The sequence below is a fragment of the Sphaerodactylus townsendi genome, linkage group LG11 (assembly GCF_021028975.2).
Source record: "Sphaerodactylus townsendi isolate TG3544 linkage group LG11, MPM_Stown_v2.3, whole genome shotgun sequence".
NCBI classification, from domain to species: domain Eukaryota; kingdom Metazoa; phylum Chordata; class Lepidosauria; order Squamata; family Sphaerodactylidae; genus Sphaerodactylus; species Sphaerodactylus townsendi.
The window spans coordinates 1,595,525-1,617,197 of record NC_059435.1 but is presented as its reverse complement, the minus strand read 5'-3'; the positions used below and the strand labels follow the sequence as shown (position 1 = coordinate 1,617,197).

Sequence of the window (21,673 nt, the reverse complement as noted above, 5' to 3'; positions counted from 1 at the left end):
CCTGTCAGTTCCAGGTGGGCGTCAGAAGTCAAACCTCGACTTCCTCACTGAACTTGCTGGACGGGAATGTTATTTTCAGGCAAATTTCAGGGGCTGGCAAGACTTTTTGTTTTGTATTTAGATTTTTTAGTGATGGCTACCCAAACAATTCCTATTGTAACTGGTATTAGGAAGTGTCATTTTCCAACTTATGTAATTTTCACAGCAGCATTTATCCTCGTACATTTAAGAAATGGGGAATCTTGATAACTGTAAGATGTGAATTGGGATTTTTACATTTGGAGAAAGTTTCTTGCTTCCCATTTGAAAGGTGGTCTTCCAGCATTGCAGTCTTGTGATTCACAGGATTCTGATGCTCCATCACCGCTTCCAGAGTCTGTTGCAACCAAAACAGAGGAGTATTGCATCACCATATCAGCACTTGGATCAGATTCTGGGCACAGTGGGAATCCCTCTGACGCCCACCCCCTGCCCTCCTTGGGCATGAGGGGCATTGCCTTGAACTGGTTCACTTCCTTTCTCCAGGGACGCACTTCAGAGGGTAGTTATTGGTGAAGAGAGCTTTGCCCCTCTGCCGCTTGATTGTGGTGTTCTCCAAAACCTGCCCAGGGACTTTGGTGATGCTAGATAAGAAGTATACAGATAAATGTACTGTAACCTGCCCTGAGCTTTGGAAAAGCGGTATAGAAACCTAATAAACAAATGAATGAATACCAACAAGAAACTGTCTTCATGCCATGCAAAGACTCATGAATTCTAGATGAACAGATCAAAGGTTGATCCGTTAGCAAATGGTGTAACAAGAACAAGACAGCATCGATATTGCAAGGAAGGATGGGTTCTTGGCCTCTGGATGAGGTCGTGTAGCAATGGCCATTTGTGTCCAGACTCCCCGCTGGCAACTCTTGGCAGAGAGGTGAGTGGCATCACAAGTCAGGTTTATTTGGCTACCCAGTCACCCTGCCACGTTCTTTATGTAGGTGAGGTTAAAACTCCTTGCAAGGTACTTTTATTGAGAAGATATCTGTTCTAAAATGCTGTGAAAGCCAAAACTCAGCCATGCTTACAGTATTTGTGTTCCATAATTCTAACATACTTCCCACTCCATGACACAGACTTTATTTAAAGACTATGTTGTGTGACAATGTCCAGTTCCAGTCCTTATATTTCACTCGTGGCAGGAAGATGGCCAGTTCCACTCTTACCCTAAACTACCTCACAGGATTGTTGTGAAGACAAAATGGGGCTGGAGAGTCTGATATAGGTGGCATCGGGTCCCTACTGGAAAAGGCAGCAGGCTATAAATAAAGGTAGTCCCCCGCACACGCGCTGGGTCATTAATGACCCTTGGGGTGACATCACCTCTTTCAGGAGGGTGGTTTGCCTGCACTTTGACCCCCGGCAGGCGCAGTGGTCCCGCCTGCCTGCCCGGGGAAGGCTGGACGGCGAGGCGACCTCGAGCAGCCTGCCCGGAAGCCTGGACTTCCGCTGGGGTTGAACTCGGGCCCTGACCAGAGCTTGGACCGCGGTTTTGCCGCTCTGCGCCACGGCGGGGCTTCGTGCAGAAAGACGTCACCAGAGGTGTGGGGGAGGGGAGTCCCTTGAGCGCCCCCGTCCCCCCCCCCCCATGGGGCTACTTGGCCAGCTTCAGTTTTCGTGCCAGAGGAGCGAGTCCCGCCGCCGCCCGCGCCTGCCGGGGGGGGGGTGTCTTCTGGGTCCCGCTCCGGGGGCTCAGCAGCCGGGAGCGCGGGCGGTGCCAGGACCGGGGGGGGGGGGCGGGTAGGGAAGCCTCCCCGTTTAAGACCCTCCCCCGTCCCCAGGCGGCCAGCCCCGCGGGGGGGGGGGTGGGGGTGGGGGTGTTCCAGCCGGAAGTCCTGCCCCCGCGGGAATCGCAGGCGCCCGCGCAGGGGGTTCCCAAGGTCCCGGTGGGGGCTGGAGACTGCCTCGGGGGCGCGCGGCCATTGCCCGGCCTGGAGTTGGGAGCGGCCCTCCCGCTCGGTTGGGGAAGGCGCCGACGGGCTGCGCGGGGGCGGCGGCAGAGAGGGAGGGAGGGAGGGAGGCGCCCGCGAGCGGCCTGGGCCCGGGCCTGCACTCCCGCCTTCCTGCGCCGGGCGGGAGGGCGGGGAGGAGGAGCGCCAGGAGGAGGAGGAGGAGGAGGAGGAGGGCCGGGCGGCAGTTTCCCGGCGGGGCCCGCGCGGAGAGGTGGGTCGGGGGCGCCGCGGGGGCGGGGTGGGGTCTCCCTCCTGCTGCTGCTGCTGCGGCCAGGCGGGGCGTCTCGGCGTGAGTCGCCGGCCTGTCCGTGGGGGTCAGTGGTGGTGATCCCCGCCCGGCGGTTCCTGCCTTTTCCTCGCTCCCGGCCGGGGCTCCCTGATCGCCCCACCCCCATTTTGCTGCTCCTGTTCCCCCGTGGGGGGGGGGGTGCTTTTTCCAGCGTCCTCTTGCAGAAAGCACCCCCTCCCCCCGCGAGTTCCTTCGCAGGGTTCTTACTTGTATCCCCCCCCCCCCCGGGTGGCGACGAAGCCGCCTTTCCTTTTCGCCCCCCTACTCTCTGTCCCACTCTCCCCCCTGCAGGGTAGGTCAGGCTGCGAGTGTGCCTGGCCCGCGCGGGGGGGGGGTGTCCCCGCAAGGTCCAGGCCGAGGGAGGGGCCTCGTTTCAGGCCGGGACGAAGCCCCGATCACTTCGGGGACGGAGGGCGACTCCCGAAGGGGGCTTCAGCCACAGCGCCCACGATGGGGGCGGGGGGATGGCTCTGGCCCGTTAGGCGCGCAAATCCCCGGCCCCCAACCAAGCCCCCTCCCCAAGGATGGCTGCAGTGCCTGGGAAACGGGCCGGGGCGGGGTGGGGTGGGGTGGGGTGGGGTGGGCTTTGGGGGTGCGGAAGAAGACGGGGGTGGGGGGGGGCGAGTTGAGGTTTGGGAGCAGGTAGGATAAGGGGCTGCAACCCTCCCGCTGTCACAGGCCTTTGGCCGGACACCTGAGCACCCAGCAGCACCCTGGCTGCACATGGGTGGCTGGCCTCTGGGGTGACCCCAGCGGGGTGGGATGTGCTGATGGCGGCCCAGCACAGAAACAGCCTCCAGCGCCTGCAGAATGGCTGCTCAGTGCCCAGGCCCTGTGGGGCAGAGGCTGCCTTGGGCCGTGTGGAGGGGCTTCTGTGGCTCCGCCAGGGGGCATCGTATCAAGCAGTCACATGCAGATTAACACCCTTCCGATGCAATTAAAGCTGTGAGTTGACCACCAGGTCGCATCCACTGCTCGGTAATGGTCAGTTATGGATCTTTGCAGGGCCCGGCCCTCCACCTCCAACTGAGGTCCTGAGTGTGGTTGGTCAATCCCACATTAAAAGTGTTTTCCTTAGGCCATCAATAAATATTTATTTATTTATTTATACTTTAAATTTCTATCCCGCCCCGTCCCCGAAGGGCTCTGGGCGGCGTACAGCATACAATGGATACAGTCATAAAATATCATAAATAGGCTAAAACTTATAAAAGCAGCGAAACTAGCTACACATTAACATATAAAATGTAGAATGAATAAAAGCATAGATATAGGTATAGGTGGCGCCCGATACCTAATATTAAATTCTTCCCCCTAGAGAGGAACGGCAGATCTTGATAGATGTTAAAGGCCCAGGCTTCAGATCTGACTAAATAAGATGTTAATGAAAACAGAATATTGGCCTTTCCCTCCCTCCAGTCCCATCTGACCTATGGCAACCTGGGGATTTTCTCAGGTGAGAGATGTTCAGAGATGGTGGCTGTTGCTTGCCACCATGTAGCCACGCTGGACCTCCCTGGTGGTCATCTGTCCAAACACTAACTGGCCCTGCCTAGCTTCTGAGATCGGATGACTGGCGCCATCAGGGTGGAGCACCAGAGAAATCCACGCTGCCTGAGCAGGCGGACCATTGTACTTTATCAAAGTTGACTTTAAGAAAAGCTTCTAACCTACAGCTTCACCCACGGAAACCAGATGTCACAGTTCCAGATCCGGGAGTCTCAGAAGTTATAGAATGTGGCTAGTTTACAACGTAGGACTTTACTAACCTTCTCTAAAGGCGTGATCCGCTGTTCAGGCAAGCTCTGACAGCCCCTGTTTTCATGATGGGATCCCCCCCCGCCCCCGGCATTGAATCGACTGTGGGGCATCGTTCTTTGTGTTGAGGGCTTGGCAGATGACCGACCTTTCATAACACAGTCTAACAATCAACCACACAGGTCTTCATTTTGACTAGCCTGTTCAAGGCTCAAGAAAGGAAGAATAACTCTTGCCAGAAGCCTGAAAAATTCTATATTCCAGATGCATTCCAACCTCACATATTCCGCGGCCGACCTACATAGCCTGCATGATGACTGCTACTTCCCATCATGCACCCAAGGTCTTCATGTGGAGAACCCAGCCCAGTTCTCCAGTTTACAGGCCACTGTTCTGACCCACTATGCCTTGCTGGCTCTTGCTGTGCACCTATTGGTCTGTAATATGTGTGCTTTATTTCCACCTTGTGTCCAAGCACAGTGCAACTATATGCAGAATTACTCCTGTCTGAAACTTGTTCTCGATGGACTGGAATAATTTTGCATAGGGTCGCACTGTGATGCTGGTGTCAGTGTTAAAAAACTTTTAGAGAGGAGTGTACTTTTGAACAGTATTGGTTTAACAAAAGCTCTTGGTCTTATTTAGCATCATCATGTGACGTGAACCTCGGAAAGTACTGCTGGTGCTGAGGACTGGAAACAAATCTGTAACAAATCTTGACCATCAGTTTCCTAGTGTTTCAAATTGACAACCATTGATACACTACCAGTTGGCATATGCCATTCCTTTCTAATCCTGTCTTTTTAGAGATGATACAGATTGAGTTCGCTAATGGTATTCTGTTGACTAATTTACCTACTTGTTTTGTGCTTGTCTTCCAGTCTAGGCAAATATATCATCATGGCAGCAGACTCTATGGAAATTGATGATTCTCTGTACAGGTAAGAGTCATGAAAACTTGATCCAGGTTGGACATGTTTTCTTAATGGTGCTCGTGGTGGGTGTGATTTGCTTTCCACTGAAATGGGGGTGTCCTGAGGGCTGAAGTGGCCACTGCAGCACATGCCCTTTTACAGGAGGAAGGTGGTGGTTCGGCATTAAGAGTGAGAGTCATCTAATTTGTTCATGTCGTTGAAATCGCCTGCATCGTGGAGGCTGAACGGCAGATTCATCGAACATCTGCAGTGGAAGGCCTGCTTGTGTTATTGTGACCGCAGACTCAGAGGCTTTGCTGAAGCAACCCCCCCTTTCTTTTTGGCTATCATCAGTGGTTTATTTTCTTCCTTAGAAATCTGGCCTACCCAGTCCTGTGCAGACATAATGTCTCTTGTCTCCTAACCATGGTTTGCTTGCACGTGGCTATCCTCCCGCTGCAGTTATGGGTGCTGAAGGAAGGGAGGAGCCGGGAGAGCTGGGCATTAATTCCTGGCATGTAGTCTCGAAGCCTGGCCGTTCCACGTGTGCACCCGCCCTGACGCTGGCTGAGTGGCTGTGATGTCGCAGCATGTATTTAAGGGAAAGGGATGAAGAGAAAGACACCCCCCCCCTCGGATGTTCTCACTGAAGGGGTTCCCTTGAATGGGTCATGCATGAGCCTGATCCAAGGGGCAGGTGGCTTCCCATTCTCTGATGTGCTCTCCCACTTGCTCTGGCATGACAGTTTTCCCTTATTGTGATCTTTCCCCAGAGGAGGTCTCCGTTGTGTTCACCATGAAATCTTTCCATATGCAATCCAAGGTATGTGATTGCTGCTGCTCTCTCTTGCCACTAGACAGCACTGTTCTTTGGAGCAGTCACGACTATTTTTGCTCTCAGGAAACTGTGGAAGATAAAGTTGTTTAGGAGGAAGTTAGTAGGAATGGAAATAGTCCCTTCTCGCCTGGGCTCTCTGTTTTTAGGTGCCTGTTCTTTGATTATTTATCTCTTTGTGAGCTGTTTTGGGTCCCCCTTGAGCATGAAGCTGCTAGAAACGTTTTAAATAAAAGAAATAATACTAATTTTACCTCCCATTGTTGTTCTTTTCTTGTTCTGTTCAGTTAAACAGAGCCAGTGGTGGTACATCTTGACATCTGCGCCAGTGTTTGTGCTAGGTATGGGTAGTTTCAAAGGAAAGTTTGCAGCCAGAGCGCAGATCCGTTTTGCATGTGTGGTTTCTAATGAACCAGGGGGACCGTTAATGCTGATGCAGCTTCCCAGACTCGCAGAATGAAGCTTCCGCAGATTGGTTGTGAGCCAGCAGGGTCTGGAGGTTAGAGTGTCCAACTGTTATGTGGGAGACATTCCACTCTGCCGTGGAGCTTGGTGGATGGATGCTCTTGGGCCACTCACGTGCTATCAACCTAACCTGCTTTGTAGGGTTGGTCTGGAGGGGTGGGAGCGTATGCCACCCTGAACTCCACGGATGAGCACGAGATAGTGATGTTGATGAACTGATCTACAAAGGTTTCGCTGCACCATTGTTAGCTCCTCTGTAGGGAAGGGGAGGATTTATGCATTAAGAGTCTGAGAAGGAAAGAGTCATCTGTCATGGTTAAAAGATCAGGACTATGATGTCTGCACTGGGCCGTTATGAGCTAAAATATGGAGGACATAAAATACTGAAATGGAAACTGGAGAGTGGTTGTTTGCATTGGACATTCTTTGCATTGGATATTCTTTGTAATTTGTATTTTATTGTTTTATGTAAAACAGTTGGCAAACCCAGTAGTAGTAGTAGTAGTAATAATAATAATAATTTCATTTTGTAAAATGGAAATGTTGTTAGAGCGACAGGTGAGTCTTTGGCCTTGCACCTTGTAAAAGGAATCTTGGTGGTATCAGGATGCCTTTGAGGCTGACAATGCGACAACTGAATCTTCTCAGAACGATCGTCCCTCTGCCTCTCCTGGACTCCCTCTTGCTCCTCAGCCACCCACATATCCCCGCTGGGGCCTTCAGCCTGACCTTGTGTGAAAGAGCTCTACCTGTCAAATGCTGCCCACTGTCATGTCTGTCTCCTCTTCTTTGTGGGAAGGGTGGGGGGATACTTTACTTTTAATCCAAAATGGCTGTGGGAAGCTGAGAGTTTGAACAAGGGAAGAGCAAGGAGGAGAGTCTGCTTGTGAGCCGGCAGGGTACAGTGATTAAAGTGTCAGACTAGGATCTGGGAGAAGCAGGTTCAAATCCCCACTCTGCCAAGGAAGCTGGCCGAGTGACCCCACTGGTAGCCTGACCTACCTCACAGAGTGGTTGTTGTAACAATAAAATGGAAGAGAGGAGAACATGACAATTGCATTTTGGGTCCCCGTTAAGGAAAAAAAGGTGGGCTGTAAATGAGGAAATAAAAATTATTTTTTTCCTCCAGTATACCTGGCACCAGAGGTGGGATCCAGCCGGTCCTCACAGGTTCCCAAGAGTAGGTGACTAATTATTTGTGTGTGCCGAGAGGAGGTTACTAATGGGTGATTTTGCCACCTGATTTTGGCCTTAGTTACGCCCCTCCTCTCAGCAGCAGCGCGCAGAACTTGAAACAGTCTAGCAGGAGGTGCACCGGCGTGCATGGCAGCCTGCGCCTGTGTGCATTCGTTTCCCGCCCAAGGACCGGCACAGCATCTGCGTCCTTGCCACAGCCCCACCCAGGAATGCCCCGCCCAGGAATGCCCGGCCACACCCCTGTTGTGCCCCACCCAGCCCCATTGGTGCTACGCCACAGTTTGAATCCCACCACTGTGGGAACTGTTACTAAAATTTTTGGATTCCACCACTGCCTGGCACCTTCTGTTTTTCTACCTGCAGAAGGAAAGATAGGGTGTATCTGATTGGATATCTGGCCTAGTTGGGACCACAGGTGTGGATTTAAAAATTATTAGTTCATCAGGACAGCTCTATCAAGGGCTGTGGGCCTTTATCATCTAGATGGAACCTCGTTAATCACAGGTGTTGCACTGGACTGGGGGTCAAGTGGCAGGGGTTGTCTGAGACCCAGAAATCCTGCTTATCGCTGCTGGAAATAGAGTTCTGGAGCAGGTGGACCTTTGACATGATTCTACCAGGTGCTTGTAAAAACTGGAGGAGTATCCCAGGCTGGCTGGAGCCTATTAAATCCTGGTGGCTTTAGGAAAGGGAAGAACTGTGGTTGTGAGGGATCTAGGATTGGTTTTCTGTTGGCCGTGATCATCATCCATTTTCTGATGAAGGATCTTCAGCAGCTGAGCCGTCCTTTCCACAGACCTGCAACTGAAGGTCTACACCTGAAGAGATACAGGCGTCAGAGGGGCCAGTCGAGGTCCATGAACTAATCTGAGTGCAGTCCTGCAAGCAGGCTGCTGAAATCCTGCTGGAGGCAGGAGAATCGGGGCAGCCGTAGCACAACTCAGCAGCTTTTATGCTTCGCACAGCAGCCACAGAGAGACTGAAAGCAGAAGGCAAATACTGTGAATTGTGTGTTATGATGTGCTACAGTTTGTCATGCTATTGCACACAGAAGGGATTTTTTTGTTCATTTTCATGCTGAATCTAAATAGCTTGCAACCCCCCCCCCCCCCCCCCCAAATCTCAAAGTGGCTTCATGTTGTCAGATTAGGTTTTTCCATTTGATCATCTTGGTTAAACATAAGCGATTAGTTGATGCCAATGAACAGTTCTTGCGAACGTTTTGTGACTGTCATGTTCTTATTTGCATGTAGCCGGCAGAGGTATGTTCTTGGAGACACAGCTATGCAGAAGATGGCCCAGTCCCACGTGTTTTTGAGTGGAGTGGGCGGTCTGGGAGTGGAGATCGGTAAGTCACAGGAACCCTTATTACATTTTCTTCTTAATGCATACTGTATGGGGAGCAGCATAGAAAAGATGGCATCACCTTAGATTTGCCGTGTCAAAGTGTATCAGCTTATTTCTGAAAACCACTTGCATCCTGCCTGGCCATCAAAAAACAGCTCCCCTGGTGTGCTTTGCAACAGCAGAGAATATGGAGGGCATCCATGTTAAAACCTATCAAACCAATTAACCATAATGAAAATCAAAATCCCAGTAGTGAAATCAACTTCCAGTTACAGACATCAGAAACACTTCAAATCTCGCAAACCATTTCCTAACAACAACTTCACAGCTTAGCCTCGTAACAAGTTTTGCAACTTCATGGTGACAGAGGAGATGCCCAGTTGAGGGGTCTGCTGTTGAGAAGACTGCGTTTCTCATGCCACCGTCACTGCTTCAGACTGTGAGGTCACGTGGAGGGAGACTCCCAGTGTTTGGTGCTTAAACATGACTTCCCAAGAGAAAGGTGGTTCTACAGCGACCTTCAGTGCAGCTCGATGCAGAGTCAGTTTGGTCTAAGAAGGAGTGGATTTAGGCTGGAGCAGGGGTAGGGAACCTGCGGCTCTCCAGATGTTCAGGAACTACAATTCCCATCAGCCCCTTTCAGCATGGCCAATTGAAAGGGGCTGATGGGAATTGTAGTTCCTGGACATCTGGAGAGCCGCAGGTTCCCTACCCCTGGGCTGGAGTAACTCTGCATAGGATTGCACTTTCTGTGCCCATGATCAGGCCTTCTTTGACAGCAGGAGGGGGCCCAAAAACTCAAAAGCCAAACTAATGTTCAGCCTTCAGAGTTGTGCATCTTAATGGCCACATCTTCTAATTATTTTTGTGCCACAAAACTGGTGAGTAAACAGACAGTGGAGCTATGAGGGGGAACGGTTCCCCTGCTGTCCAAGACCTAGCCCAGGGGTAGGGAACCTGCGGCTCTCCAGATGTTCAGGAACTACAATTCCCATCACCCCCTACCAGCATGGCCAATTGGCCATGCTGACAGGCTGATGGGAATTGTAGTTCCTGAACATCTGGAGAGCCGCAGGTTCCCTACCCCTGACCTAGCCTGACCCAGTCTTTGGAGTGGTAGCAATGCCCAGCTGTGAGCTCTGAACCAGAACTCCACACACAAAATATATTTTCACAATTTTATTGAAGAAAGGCGGTAAAACATAGGTTTAAAAACATGACAATGAACACAAAATCGAAGTACAATACAATTGCTCAGTAAAACAACAAAAGCTAAAGTCTACATATCAGAAAGAAATGTTTGCAGGCAAAAAGTACTAGGTATCTTCAGAACATGTGCAAAGTTCTAATACCATTTCAGAGCGGACGGCAAAGCAGAACAAAGAAAAAGAAAGTAACAGATAACATTGACAGAACTAATGTATATTTTAGGCTGGCCACATCAAGTGATCATTGATGATCCAGTCACAGTCTGGCTTGAGCTGAAAGTTCCTGATGAACAGTAAATCTACCCCTCCCTCCAAAATCGAACCCTTTCCAATTAGTCTCTCTAGTTGACCAGTTCCAGCTGGTTCAAATTAATGAAGATGACTGCATGCCTTCTAACAAAAGCTGTGACCTGGGAGAGATAGTACACTCATTCCTGCTTTCTGAACCCACTGAGCTCATGAGAAGAAGAAAGGATTTTTTACTAGGCCTTACAGCAAACAGAATGGATTCTCTCTTGGCCCTCTTCCCCACATATCTGACTCCTACTTCTGCAGCTCTCCTGTCTGCCTGATCCCCTTTTGCTCCAGCATCCCTCCCCTCCCTTCTGTGCCTGGCTGATTTGGGACCCGAAGCCCCAAGCGTGCTGCTTCCACTGCCTCCTCCACCTTCCTGCTCTCTGCCCTCAGACAGTTCAGGACTTTTTGTGTGTTTTTTTCAGCCTGTCACTGAAGTTTTTACTGAAGATGACAGCATTAGCATCAGTTCTTGTTTTCAGATTTTTATGGTTACTTAATAATTATGGTTACTTAATAATGGTTTTATGGTTACTTAATAATAACAGTAGAGTAATTGTGAGTTCAGACTTCTGGGATGAGGGCTAACAATTTGGAGACTTAACCCCAACCATTTGTTGCTGATGGTGGGAGGAAGAACTGGTCTGGGACTTGAGGGGTTCCCTGTTCTGTAGGGGGCTGCGCTCCCCTTGAAGAAGCCAGTGTATAGCTTAGTGGTGCTGCCGGATCTGGGCAGAGGATGGTGCCTTTCGTCAGCCTTGGCTGGTGAACCTCGCCTTGCTGACTCGCTTGACTAAAGGTCTCAAGTCAGGACACAGTAAATTATTTTATTTATTTGTTACAATCATATTGTTGGGGTCTGTTACTCCGGTCATCAAACGAGACTCAAGAAGGTTTCAAGAGCCTCTGGTATATATCTGTAAGTTACAGTAAGGCTCAACCCAAAATCCCCCCACCCTCGCATTCCCATAATACCAGCATGTGAAAGGATGGTGGGAATAGAGGCATTGTTTAGGACAGACAGTTCACTCCTTCAGGAAGGCAGATAAGGATGAACGGCCAAGCTCTCTTCACTAGTTACATGTGAGCAGGGGGAGGCCTCCATAGCCTTGAGCGATGGTAATGGCTGGGCCATGCGAACTGCCAGGCCCAGAATGGTGCGGGCCTGACATTCTGCTCCACTTAAGGCCCCTTCCCCCATGAGTGGTCAGGGTGCTCTTTGTGAAATACCTTTATTAAACGAGGAGTGCACACTTGAGAATGATGGACCCATTTGCTGAAACCGGGGGGCAAGGTGACTACAAGATATTGGAGATGGCCACGGTGCAGGCGGGAGTCCAGGATGTTGGCAACCTCATGGTGTAGCTCACACTTCATCAGGTGGGGCTCTGGAGGCTGTGGGGTTGGATGACAACCGTCGCTCGGGGCTGCTTTCTTGAGGAGGCCAGTATGAAAAACAGGATGCACACCTCGTAAGATCTTAGGCAGTTCAGGCTCCATTGCTACTGGATTGATTACTCGCACCACCTTAAAAGGTGCAATGAACTTATGTCCTAACTTGCGGTACTTGGCAGGCCCCTTAAGTTCTTCGTTGAAACATAGGCAAAATCCCCCACAGCATAGGACACAGGACATGGTTTACGGTCAGCCTGCTTCTTGAGGGGTTCCCTGAGGGGTTCCTGCTTCTGGCTTGTTCTTATGTCTGGCTTGTTCTTATGTTCTTATGTTCTTATAGTCCTCCTTGGTCTTCCGCAACGCCTGTTGTACTGAGTTCCAGGAGGATTGGATGGTTGCCACCCAGTCCTGGAGGTCTCCCGAATTGGGCGGGGCATCTCCTGTCAGAGGGAATGGTTTGCTCTCTTGACTGCAGACTACATGAAAAGGGCTCTTGCCCGTGCTGGAGTGCATGGCATTGTTGTAAGCGAACTCCGCAAAGAGGAGCAGGTCCACCCAGTCGTCATTATGGTGGTTCACATAACAGTGCAAGTACTGTTTTAGAACCCCATTGGTGCGTTGAGTCTGGCTGTCTGTGGCCGTGTGATACCCTGACGAAAGTCCCTGTTCAATGCCCAAAAGTTTCATAAATTGCCTCCAGAACCTAGACACAAATTGGCTGCCCCGGTCGAAAATGATCTTAGCCAGGGCAGCATGGAAGTGGTAGATATGCTGAACGAACAGTTTTGCCAGTTTTTGTGCTGATGGGATCCCCCCACAGGATACAAAGTGGGTTTGCTTGGAAAAAATGTCCACCACTACACAAATGACGTTCTTCCCCTTTCTGGAAGGGAGATCAGTGATGAAGTCCATTGAGATCACCTTCCAAGGGGCCTTGGGCGTGGGCTGGAGCAGGCTTGTCTGCCATGGTGCAAGTGGGGCAACCCTTCACATAAGCCTCAACATCCTTGCGGAGTGACTGCCACCAAAACTGTCACCAGGCCAGGTGCAAGGTCAAAGTGGCCTGCTGATTTCACATTGTGGCAACCAGCGAGAAACTTGGCCCTGAGGGGCTCGAGGATGTAGAGCTTGTCTCCCTTCCACCAACATCCCCCCCCCCCCCACTCTTCGAGAGCCTCCACCTTTTTTTCTTCCGTGGAGAGCAACCTGCCGAGAGCTTCCAGTTCCTCCTCCAGAGGGAGCGGGAGGTTAGGCTCGGCGGGGCCATGGCTCTGCTTCTCGTGACCACTTGGAGGCCAAGCTGTGTAGGTATAACTATGGTGCGTGAGGGGCAGTCGGGGCCATACCCTTTGTGTGGGAAGTGGGACAATACGTCTGCCAGGCAATTATGTTTACGAGGGAAAAAATGGAAGGTGAAGTCAAAGCGCACAAAAAAGTCCGCCCATTGGAGCTGCTTTGCGTTCAGTTTGCTCGGGGTTTTGATACCGCCAAATTCTTGTGGCCTCTCCAGACTTTGAACAGGTCCTGGGCGCCCTCTACTCAGTGGTGTTGTTTGGCTTGTTGGACTTCCTTCAGGCGAGCTTCTGCATCTCTGGCCAGGCAGATCCATCCCATCAGAGTGTTTGGGTCCCCCGATACCAAGGCCCAGTGTAAAATCTCTGGGTTCAGGCCATCCTTGAATATGTGGATGAAAATGCATTCAGGCCAGTTTCGTAGACAGCTCGCCAGCTGGCGGAATTCGGCCCTGTAGTCGGCTACCGATCTGGATCCTTGGCGTAGGCGCTGCAGTCAGGACCTCGCTTTCTGTTCCAGAAAGGGGTCCTCAAAGCAGCGGCAAAGGGAGACCATGAAGTGGTCAAGGTCTCGGAGCTCGGGGGCATCTTCTTCAAAGAGGCCCACCGGCCAGATGGCTGCCTCCCCCTCAAGGAGGGCTCCAATGTCATACACTCTCTTAGCATCATTGGCATACTCATTGTCCATCATTCTCATGTAAGCTCCCACTTGAACTAGGAAGCAGGGCAGGTTCTCGGGGTCCCAGTTGAAGGTCGCCTTCAGTTCCCTTCTCCTCCTTGGTCTCAGCTGGCCCTGCTGGAGCTGCCCCCCTCCACCGGGCACCACCCCAGCAGCAGTGGCACCGTTGGCGGCGCCTGCCCAGGCCAGAGTTTGGGTTGTGCGGTTTTGGGTTGCCATCAAGTCTGCCACCTTCCGTTGCATGGCACTCATCTCGTGGCACATCTGGTCGCGCTCCCTCTGGAGTTTGCCCTTCTGCTGGAGTGCCTCGACCTTGCGGCACCATCATCTGACCTCACGATCCTGGCCACGCTGGAACTGGAGGCCCCATTGGCTGCCCACTGCGAGGGTCCCCTCGCGCTCTTGATCCCATCATCTGGTGGGGCCCGCTACCCCCAGCCACAAATCCCGGGCCCCCGGGGATCGGCTGATGTGGTCCCATTCAAAACTCCCAACCAGGGTTTCTAGGCCACGGTCCGGGGCGGGGGTGAAGATGTCCCTCAAAGGCAGCATTGGTGTTGGCCCCATTGTTGGTGTCCGACCCATTGTCGGAGGGAGTGTGGTTCCCTTTTGGCCCAGCCATACTGCGAGTAGGTCTGGGCGTAGAGAAGGGGATCCAGAAGTTTTGGCTAAATGTTAGGGTCTCTTACTCCGGTGATAAAATGAGACTCAAGAAGATTTCAAGACCTTAATTGGAACTGTGTCAGTCCAAGGTTCAGACAGCCGAAACTGAAGTTTGGCTCTCTGACCTCTGGTATATACCTGTAAGTTGCAGAAAAGGTTCAACCCAAAATCCCCCCACCCTCGCATTCCCATAACATCAGCATGTGAAAGGATGGTGGGAATAGAGGCATTGTTTAGGACAGACAGTTCATTCCTTCAGGAAGGCAGATAAGGATGAACGGCCAAGCTCTCTTCACTAGTTACATGCAAGCAGGGAGAGGCCTTGAGCGATGATAATGGCTGGGCCATCTGCAGCTGGGTGTGGACGTGTGAACTGCCAGGCCGAGAACGGCATGGGCCTGACACATGTGCATATATTTCTATATATTTAGTTTCTAAATTTGGAACTGACACTTCAAACATTTTCTTAGCATCCACCTGGGCCAGAGCCTTTACAGCTCTGGCCCCTGCCTGGTGGAACGCTCTGCCTCCAGCTACGCGGGCCCTGCGGGACCTTAATGAATTTCGCAGGGCCTGCAAGACGGAGCTGTTCCACCGGGCCTTTGGGGAGCCCGGCCGCTGATGCCCCCCCTTTCTAAAATCTGTGGACCCTGCCAAAGTTCCTCCTCCCTCTTCTTTCCTCTCAGCTTCTTTCTGTAGGGGACTGTTTAGTAGGACGCCATTGGTAATTTTTTGATAGATGCTGCATTTTATCGGGGGCTTATTTTAACATATAGAGCCATATTTAATAACTATTTTTAAAAAATTGATTTTATTTGTGCTCTATCTATTTGTTTGTTCGCCGCCCTGAATTCCTTCGGAGGGCTAGTTTATAAATATAATAATAATAATAATAATAATAATAATAATAATAATAATAATAATAATAATAATAATAATAATAATAATAATAATAATAATAATAATAATAATAATAATAAACCCCATCATAAACATTAATCTTTTTCTTCTGCATAATCACCACCGAGAAGAATCTTGCCATGGCTAACGTAACCCTTAGATCCTCATCCATTAACAAAAATGGTGCTCTGCATGGGTCATACCGCAAGCGATATAAAATGATACGATTCAATGTTTCAAGCTCTCCCCATTCACATCCACGGTGCCAGTCCTAGAGTGCTCTCTTTATGCCGCAACTCCTCAGAACTGCTGATTGCGTTCACTCTGGCTAGAAAAAAGCCTTGACGGCTTTTCTGCGCATGTTTGACTCCAGATAAGTCACGCTTCGTGTTTCTGGCTGATTCACAGAAAAAACCCAGCAAAACGAAGAAAAAATAGACAATTCACAGTGGAATTTATATAAACTGAATTATAAAAGAATTCCGGTCAGCTGTGAAGGTCAAGAAAGCTGGTGAGTGTTTTAAATTCTTTTTTTTTAAAGCCAGATAAACAAGACTCATGGCACCGAAAGAAAATTTCGCCACCAAAACGGATCTCGCAGATTTTATTTCGGAGATCAAAGGCACAATTAATACTTTAGAACAAACAGTTCAGAAGAACTTACTGGCAATGGGCAATGTTATAAAAGCTGTTAAACAACAAACAACTTTGCTCTCTGAACAAGTTGATAAAGTTAAAAAGAGGGAGAAAAGAAATTCTCAGGAGATAGAAATGTTGAAGTCAAAAATAGCTGAGAAGTCAGACAGGCTTAGAAGATCTAATATTCGCCTGGTGGGAATCCCCACATTGAGAGATGAGAAGAATTTAATTCCTGAGATTGTGGAATGGCTTAAAGAAATGAAAATAGACGCTGATCCTAGCTGGTTTGAAAGAGCCCATAGAGCATTTAGAAGAATGGGCACCAGGCCAGTAGATACAGTGATTCAATGTGAGTCTGAATCTCGGAAGGAAGACGTGATGAAAAAATTAACGGCAGTTCCTGATTTGAAATACAAAGATCAAACAGTTATAATCAGGAATGATTTATCTCCTGAAACCCTCGAAATAAAGAAATTGTTACTCCCATATGCTAACGCATTATATCAAGCTGGGAAAAAGATTACATGGGTGCTCCCCATCGCAATTTTGCATTTTGATGGGGATCAGAAGTTGATTGCAAAGACTCCAAATCAAGCTGAACAACTCCTTCTAAAAGTTGGAGTCCCATTGCCAGCTCTGTCAACTCAAGAGCAGACTTCATCCTCAGAGGAAGATTCTCCAATGGAGGGAGCATCTAATCAAGCTCCAAGAAGGTCTTAACGTTCACGGAGGAGATGAAAAAGATGAAAATAAAGGCTTCTTCTAGCATGATGCTTTTAAATGGCTATACTAATTTTTCACTCTTTATATTAACTTTCAATTTAATTAACACATATAAATTAATATACTAACAGGATGTGTGTTCAGTTTTTATTTTCTTTCGTTTTATTAACAAGCTAATCAGAGAATAATACCAGCTGGTGTTTTGACTATTTGCAGGTTTTGGATGAAAGCCCAGAAAAGTAAAAGGATAAACAGGGCTGGAAAGAGAAGATTATATCCATGTGAATGTAAATAAAAACTATGAATGGTTTTGTCTATGTAACAATGATTTAAAGTTGTAACACAGCGCGCACCAACCGGACATGTTCCTCTTCTGTTTCTAAATAAATCAGTACATCATCCAAGTAAACCACCACTCCTTTGAAGAGAAAGTCTTGAAGGACATCATTAATCAACGACATAAAAGCCCCCGGAGCACCATTTAACCCGAATGGCATTACGAGATACTCATATTGGCCGAACTTGGTATTAAAGGCAGTGAGGTGTTCAAATCCATCTGCTATTCGCACTCTATAATAGGCTTCATGCAAATCCAATTTTGTGAAAAGTCGACCCGATCCCAGGGCAAATCCTTAATCAACGGCAAGGGATATTTATTTGATACAGAAACAGCATTTAATCCTCTATAGTCCGTACATAGTCTTAACAAACCATCTTTCTTCTTTACAAAAAGAACAGGCGCAGCATAGGTGCTCTTGGTTGCCCTGCGTATGAAACCTCTGGCTATGTTCTTATCCAAAAATGCACGCAATTCAACCTCCTCGGAGGGACTCATTTTGTAAATCCTTCCTTTTGGGAGTTTGGCCCCTGGAACTAGATTGATTTTGCAATCAGTGTCTCTATGGGGTGGCAACTGGTCACACTCCCCTTCTTCAAACACTCGGGAGAGATCCCAGTAAGGTTTGGGAATGCCGAGCAAGTCGGGTGAGGGGGCGACCTCCAAGGCCGAGGGTTCTGTCGCAGCGTGGGGCGGATCACCTTCATGCGTGTGGCTCCCACACAGTGGATCAGTAAAGTGTACAATGCGTGGAGCCCAGCGAATAGTGGGATCGTGGGTGACCATGACATTCCCAAAACGATGGGGTGGCGAGCCACCGGAGCCAGGATGAAGCTACATCTTTCCCAATGTTCAGCACAACGTAACAGGACTGGTTCAGTTTTAAAACGAGCCGGCCCTTCCCCCCAATGGGCTTCCATCCATCTGAGTAAATGGGATGGGTTTAGCAAGGGGGATGCGTTCCAAGCCCAATTCCTCCGCATGAGACAGTGAGAGCACCCAGAATCTACTAGGGCTCTGGCTAAGATGCGAGTATTTTTGATGGGTTGGTTAACAAGTCATAAGGGTAATGGAAGCACCCCCTTCACTCACCGCGTCTTTGAGAGGTCCAGGCTCCTCCAGAGCAGCAGTAGATAGACCAACCGCCGTGAAATCTTCTTCTTCTTCCACCTCTGGTTCGTCAGATTCTTCCACTGCTAAGGCTTTGGATGTGCCCTGACCTGCCCTAGTAGATGATCGCCGAGGTGGTTTCACAGTAGTTTTCTTTGGCGTGGAGCCCGCAGTCGGCTTGGGTTTCTTTGGGCAATTGGCAGCCATGGGGCCCGGTTCCCCGCAGTAGAGGCAAAGACCCAAACACCGTCGCTTTTCGGAGGTAGATTCAGGAGCTGCTACTGTAGCGGTTGGTTTCTTTGGGGGAACTCCAGCTTGTTTAGTCGGCTGGGGTTTTGTTGGGCCGCCCTTAGACCGTGTAAGTCGGCCAGAGATGAGGCTGCCCACTTCGATCCATTCAGCGACAGTGCAAGGTTCATTATGCATGACAGCCCATTTGCGGATTTCAGGATCCACCGCTTCGTAGAAGTACTCGCATTTCATGCGATCTGGCCAGTCGGGTATTTTGCTGGCAGCCGCCCGAAATTGGCGTGCAAAATCAGCGAACAAACGGCCTCCTTGCTTGATGGTTTTCAGGGTTTTTCTGGCCTTTTCAACCATGTCGTGATCTTCGAAGCGAAGCCAGAGACCTTGGAGAAGTTCAGCTACGGAATTCAATTCATCTGCCTCCAACTCAAATAATTCAACGAACCATTCAGCCGCCTCGCCGTCGAGCACTGAACTGATGTCCCTCACCTTCTCCCTCTCAGACCGATACAAGTCATCATACTCTTGCATGTGTGCATCCAGCTACAGGATGAAGTAGGGGAGTTTGGAAACCTTTCCATCAAAACGGGCAGCAATACGCGGACGTGGGTGAAGTCGGGCGAGCGGCACTGGAGGTGGTTGCGGCACTGGAGGTGGCGCCGGAGGCGGTTGGAGCCGTTGTGGAGCCGCACGAGGACCGCCGGACAGCTGCTGGGCAGGAGGCTACGGTCTGGCAGTAACTCGGGGTCCTGTTTGTCTGGCAGTTTGGATAGAGAGTCTGCGTTGAAGGTCCGCCGCAGCCGTCCGTTCTTGAGCCTCCAAGGCGATAAGTTCCCATTCCTTCTGTAGAAGGGCGGCCCGTTGTTTGTCTAACGCCTGGCGTTCACGTTGGAGTTGCTGTCGTTTGGCCTGCTGTGCCACCGCATCATCAGAGCCCTGTTGATGTAGGGATCGAAGGTGTTGCAACTCCTGGAGCAGCTCTTGTTTAGATTGCTCTGCCACCTGCAACAAGTCGCGTTCCTGTTGTTCGCGATCCTTCTTGAGTTGAAGATAGAGTGCTTCCCTTTCGCATTCGAACTCTTGGTGGAGTTGAAGCCATTGATACACCCGCTCATCAACCAGGGCTTCACGGGCCTGTTGCCAGTCTCGTTTGGCCCGTTGCAGCGCTTCATGCTGGGCATGAAGAGTCAAAGCATCCAAGTCTTCATCTAGGGTTTCCACATCACCATGCCTAGACAAGGTAGCCCCGGGAGGGTCAGGCGGCTCTTCCAGCACATCTTCCTCTGCCTCACGATAGCAAGAGGGGAGTCCGGGGCTTGAGGCACCTGGATTCAGCATCCCTTCATTCTCCTCGATGGCAGGCACGGCGACTAGGTTTCCTTGTAGGGAAACATCAGAGTCTGTAGAACCTCGACGGGATTTTGGTCGGGCTCCTGTACTTTGCCAGTAATCCGCAGAGCCAGGTTCCTCAAAATAGTGATCCAAAAACTTCTCCATCGATTCGCGGGTGGTGCCATGAATGGTAGACATCCCAATTTCCTCGGTCACCACCTTCATGACAGGTTTGTAATCCACACGACAGCGCGTAGTGATGTGAGTCTCCACAGGGGCATGATCCATAGCCGCACCACCGCATCCATAAAATCTTGATGCGATGCAATGCACCCCGCCGAGCCAGTGCAGCGAGTAGCCGTCAAGGTAGCTTGGTCGACCTGTTCTTGCAGTTGAAGAAAAGCGACACTTCGACTGAGTCGGGGCCAAGACAGTGCTACTAAAGACAGATGTTCAGTTTCCACAACCGAACTCTCTGGACTGGTGGATCCAGGGAGGTTACCGACTGGATCCTCTTTGGGGACCACAGCCGACACCTCATATTCTGAGTTGTACGGACCCTTGAATCCTAACCTCTTCATGTCTGCACACAGCAGAACACGAAAAGACGACAGACAACGTTTGGAAGTATCAAAACTTTGAGCAAAAAGTGTGAGTTCCCGCATAATGTAAGGAACTTGCAAAGTCCAGGCCAAAAGTAGCGTTTTAGTTCTTTATTGATCCGGCTTTCTTAGTCAAACACACGCAATGCGGGAACTGGCCTCCCAATGCAAGAGCAGCCGCTTTTACGGGCTCACCTCCCAGTTCCCGCCAAAGTTAAACACCTGCATTTCCCATCCGAAAGTTACATCAAAGCAGATTCACACAGACAGGCCTGAGAAATACAAAAGATAGCACTGCTAGCAGCTGCAGCTGCTATGATAAAATTAGATATATGTAAAGCATTTGATACAGTGGGACATGAGTATCTTTTAAAAACTTTACATAATTTTAGGTTTGGTGATGGATTTACAGGAGTATTAAAAGAATTATATAAGAATGGCAAGGCTAAGATAAGAGTAAATGAGGGTTTGCCAGAAATAGTCAACATTAGAAGGGGGGTTGAACAAGGTTGTCTGCTGTCTCCGTCTCTGTTTGCGATGGCAATGGAGTTTCTGGCCGATAGAAATAATTCTGGCCGATAGAATTAGAAATAATGGATGGATAAAAGGATATAAAATAAATCAAGAAGAAATAAGAATAAATATGTTTGCAGATGATGTGTTGTTGATAACAACTAATCCAGTTGACACAATGAAAGAGTTGAAAATAATTTTGGAAGACTTTAAGAAATATTCAGGTGTAACTGTCAATATGGACAAAACGGCAATATTGAGTGTAAATATAGAAAAGAAAGTGTTTGATAAAAGGATATTGAAGAGGAAAATTAAATATCTAGGCATCATAATCTCTAATAGAATAGAAAAGATGTTTAAATATAATTACGAAAATAGATGGAAAAAAATACCAAAACAGATTAAAGAATGGGAGTCAAGGACCCTATCTATAATGGGGAAAATTACAGCAGTAAAGATGTGTATATTACCTAAAATGTTTTATTTATTACCTATGAAGGTAATGAACATTACCTATGAAGATTGCTAAAAAACAATTTGAGGAATGGGATGGGAAACTGAAAGCATGGGTGTTTGATAGGAAAAATGCAAGAGTAATGAACAAAGTAGTATATATGCCAAATAAACTTCTAGGATGGGGAATACCGAAGACACAGGAATATTTTGAGGCATTCCAGATAAAAAGTTTCATGGACATAAAAGAAGATAATATAGAAAAAATGGATAAAGTTTGAAAATGAAGTAAATGAAGGAATAGGCAAATATGGTATTTATACAAATGATTATAAAAACGTAAAACAAAGAGTTATAGGCCCAAGAAAAGTGAATATGGAAATATGGGGAAAATGGAGAGGCAAATGGATGCCTGGCATCCTGGACAGTGCTCCAGTGGCAAGCGTGATTGGAAAAGAAGGATGGAAAACTATTTAAAAAAACCTGAAGGA

At 49.1% G+C, this 21,673-nt stretch overlaps 1 protein-coding gene across 4 annotated transcripts in view; it reads left to right on the top strand.

Annotated features, from left to right (window-relative positions):
- The first annotated feature begins 854 nt into the window (after positions 1-854).
- The window catches only part of UBA6 (ubiquitin like modifier activating enzyme 6), a 118,575-nt gene continuing 97,756 nt past the window's right edge, over positions 855-21,673 (top strand). The window contains exons 1-4 of one of the 4 annotated variants that reach the window (XM_048511714.1): positions 2,187-2,202; positions 4,920-4,979; positions 5,726-5,775; positions 8,703-8,797. In XM_048511714.1, coding sequence (XP_048367671.1) covers positions 8,734-8,797 — 64 coding nt within the window. In that variant the 5' untranslated portion in view covers positions 2,187-2,202; positions 4,920-4,979; positions 5,726-5,775; positions 8,703-8,733. Of the gene's footprint in view, positions 917-1,465; positions 1,582-1,917; positions 2,203-4,919; positions 4,980-5,725; positions 5,776-8,702; positions 8,798-21,673 lie in introns of those variants that run through there. The other 3 variants (XM_048511712.1, XM_048511713.1, XM_048511715.1) reach the window with 3 other exon arrangements.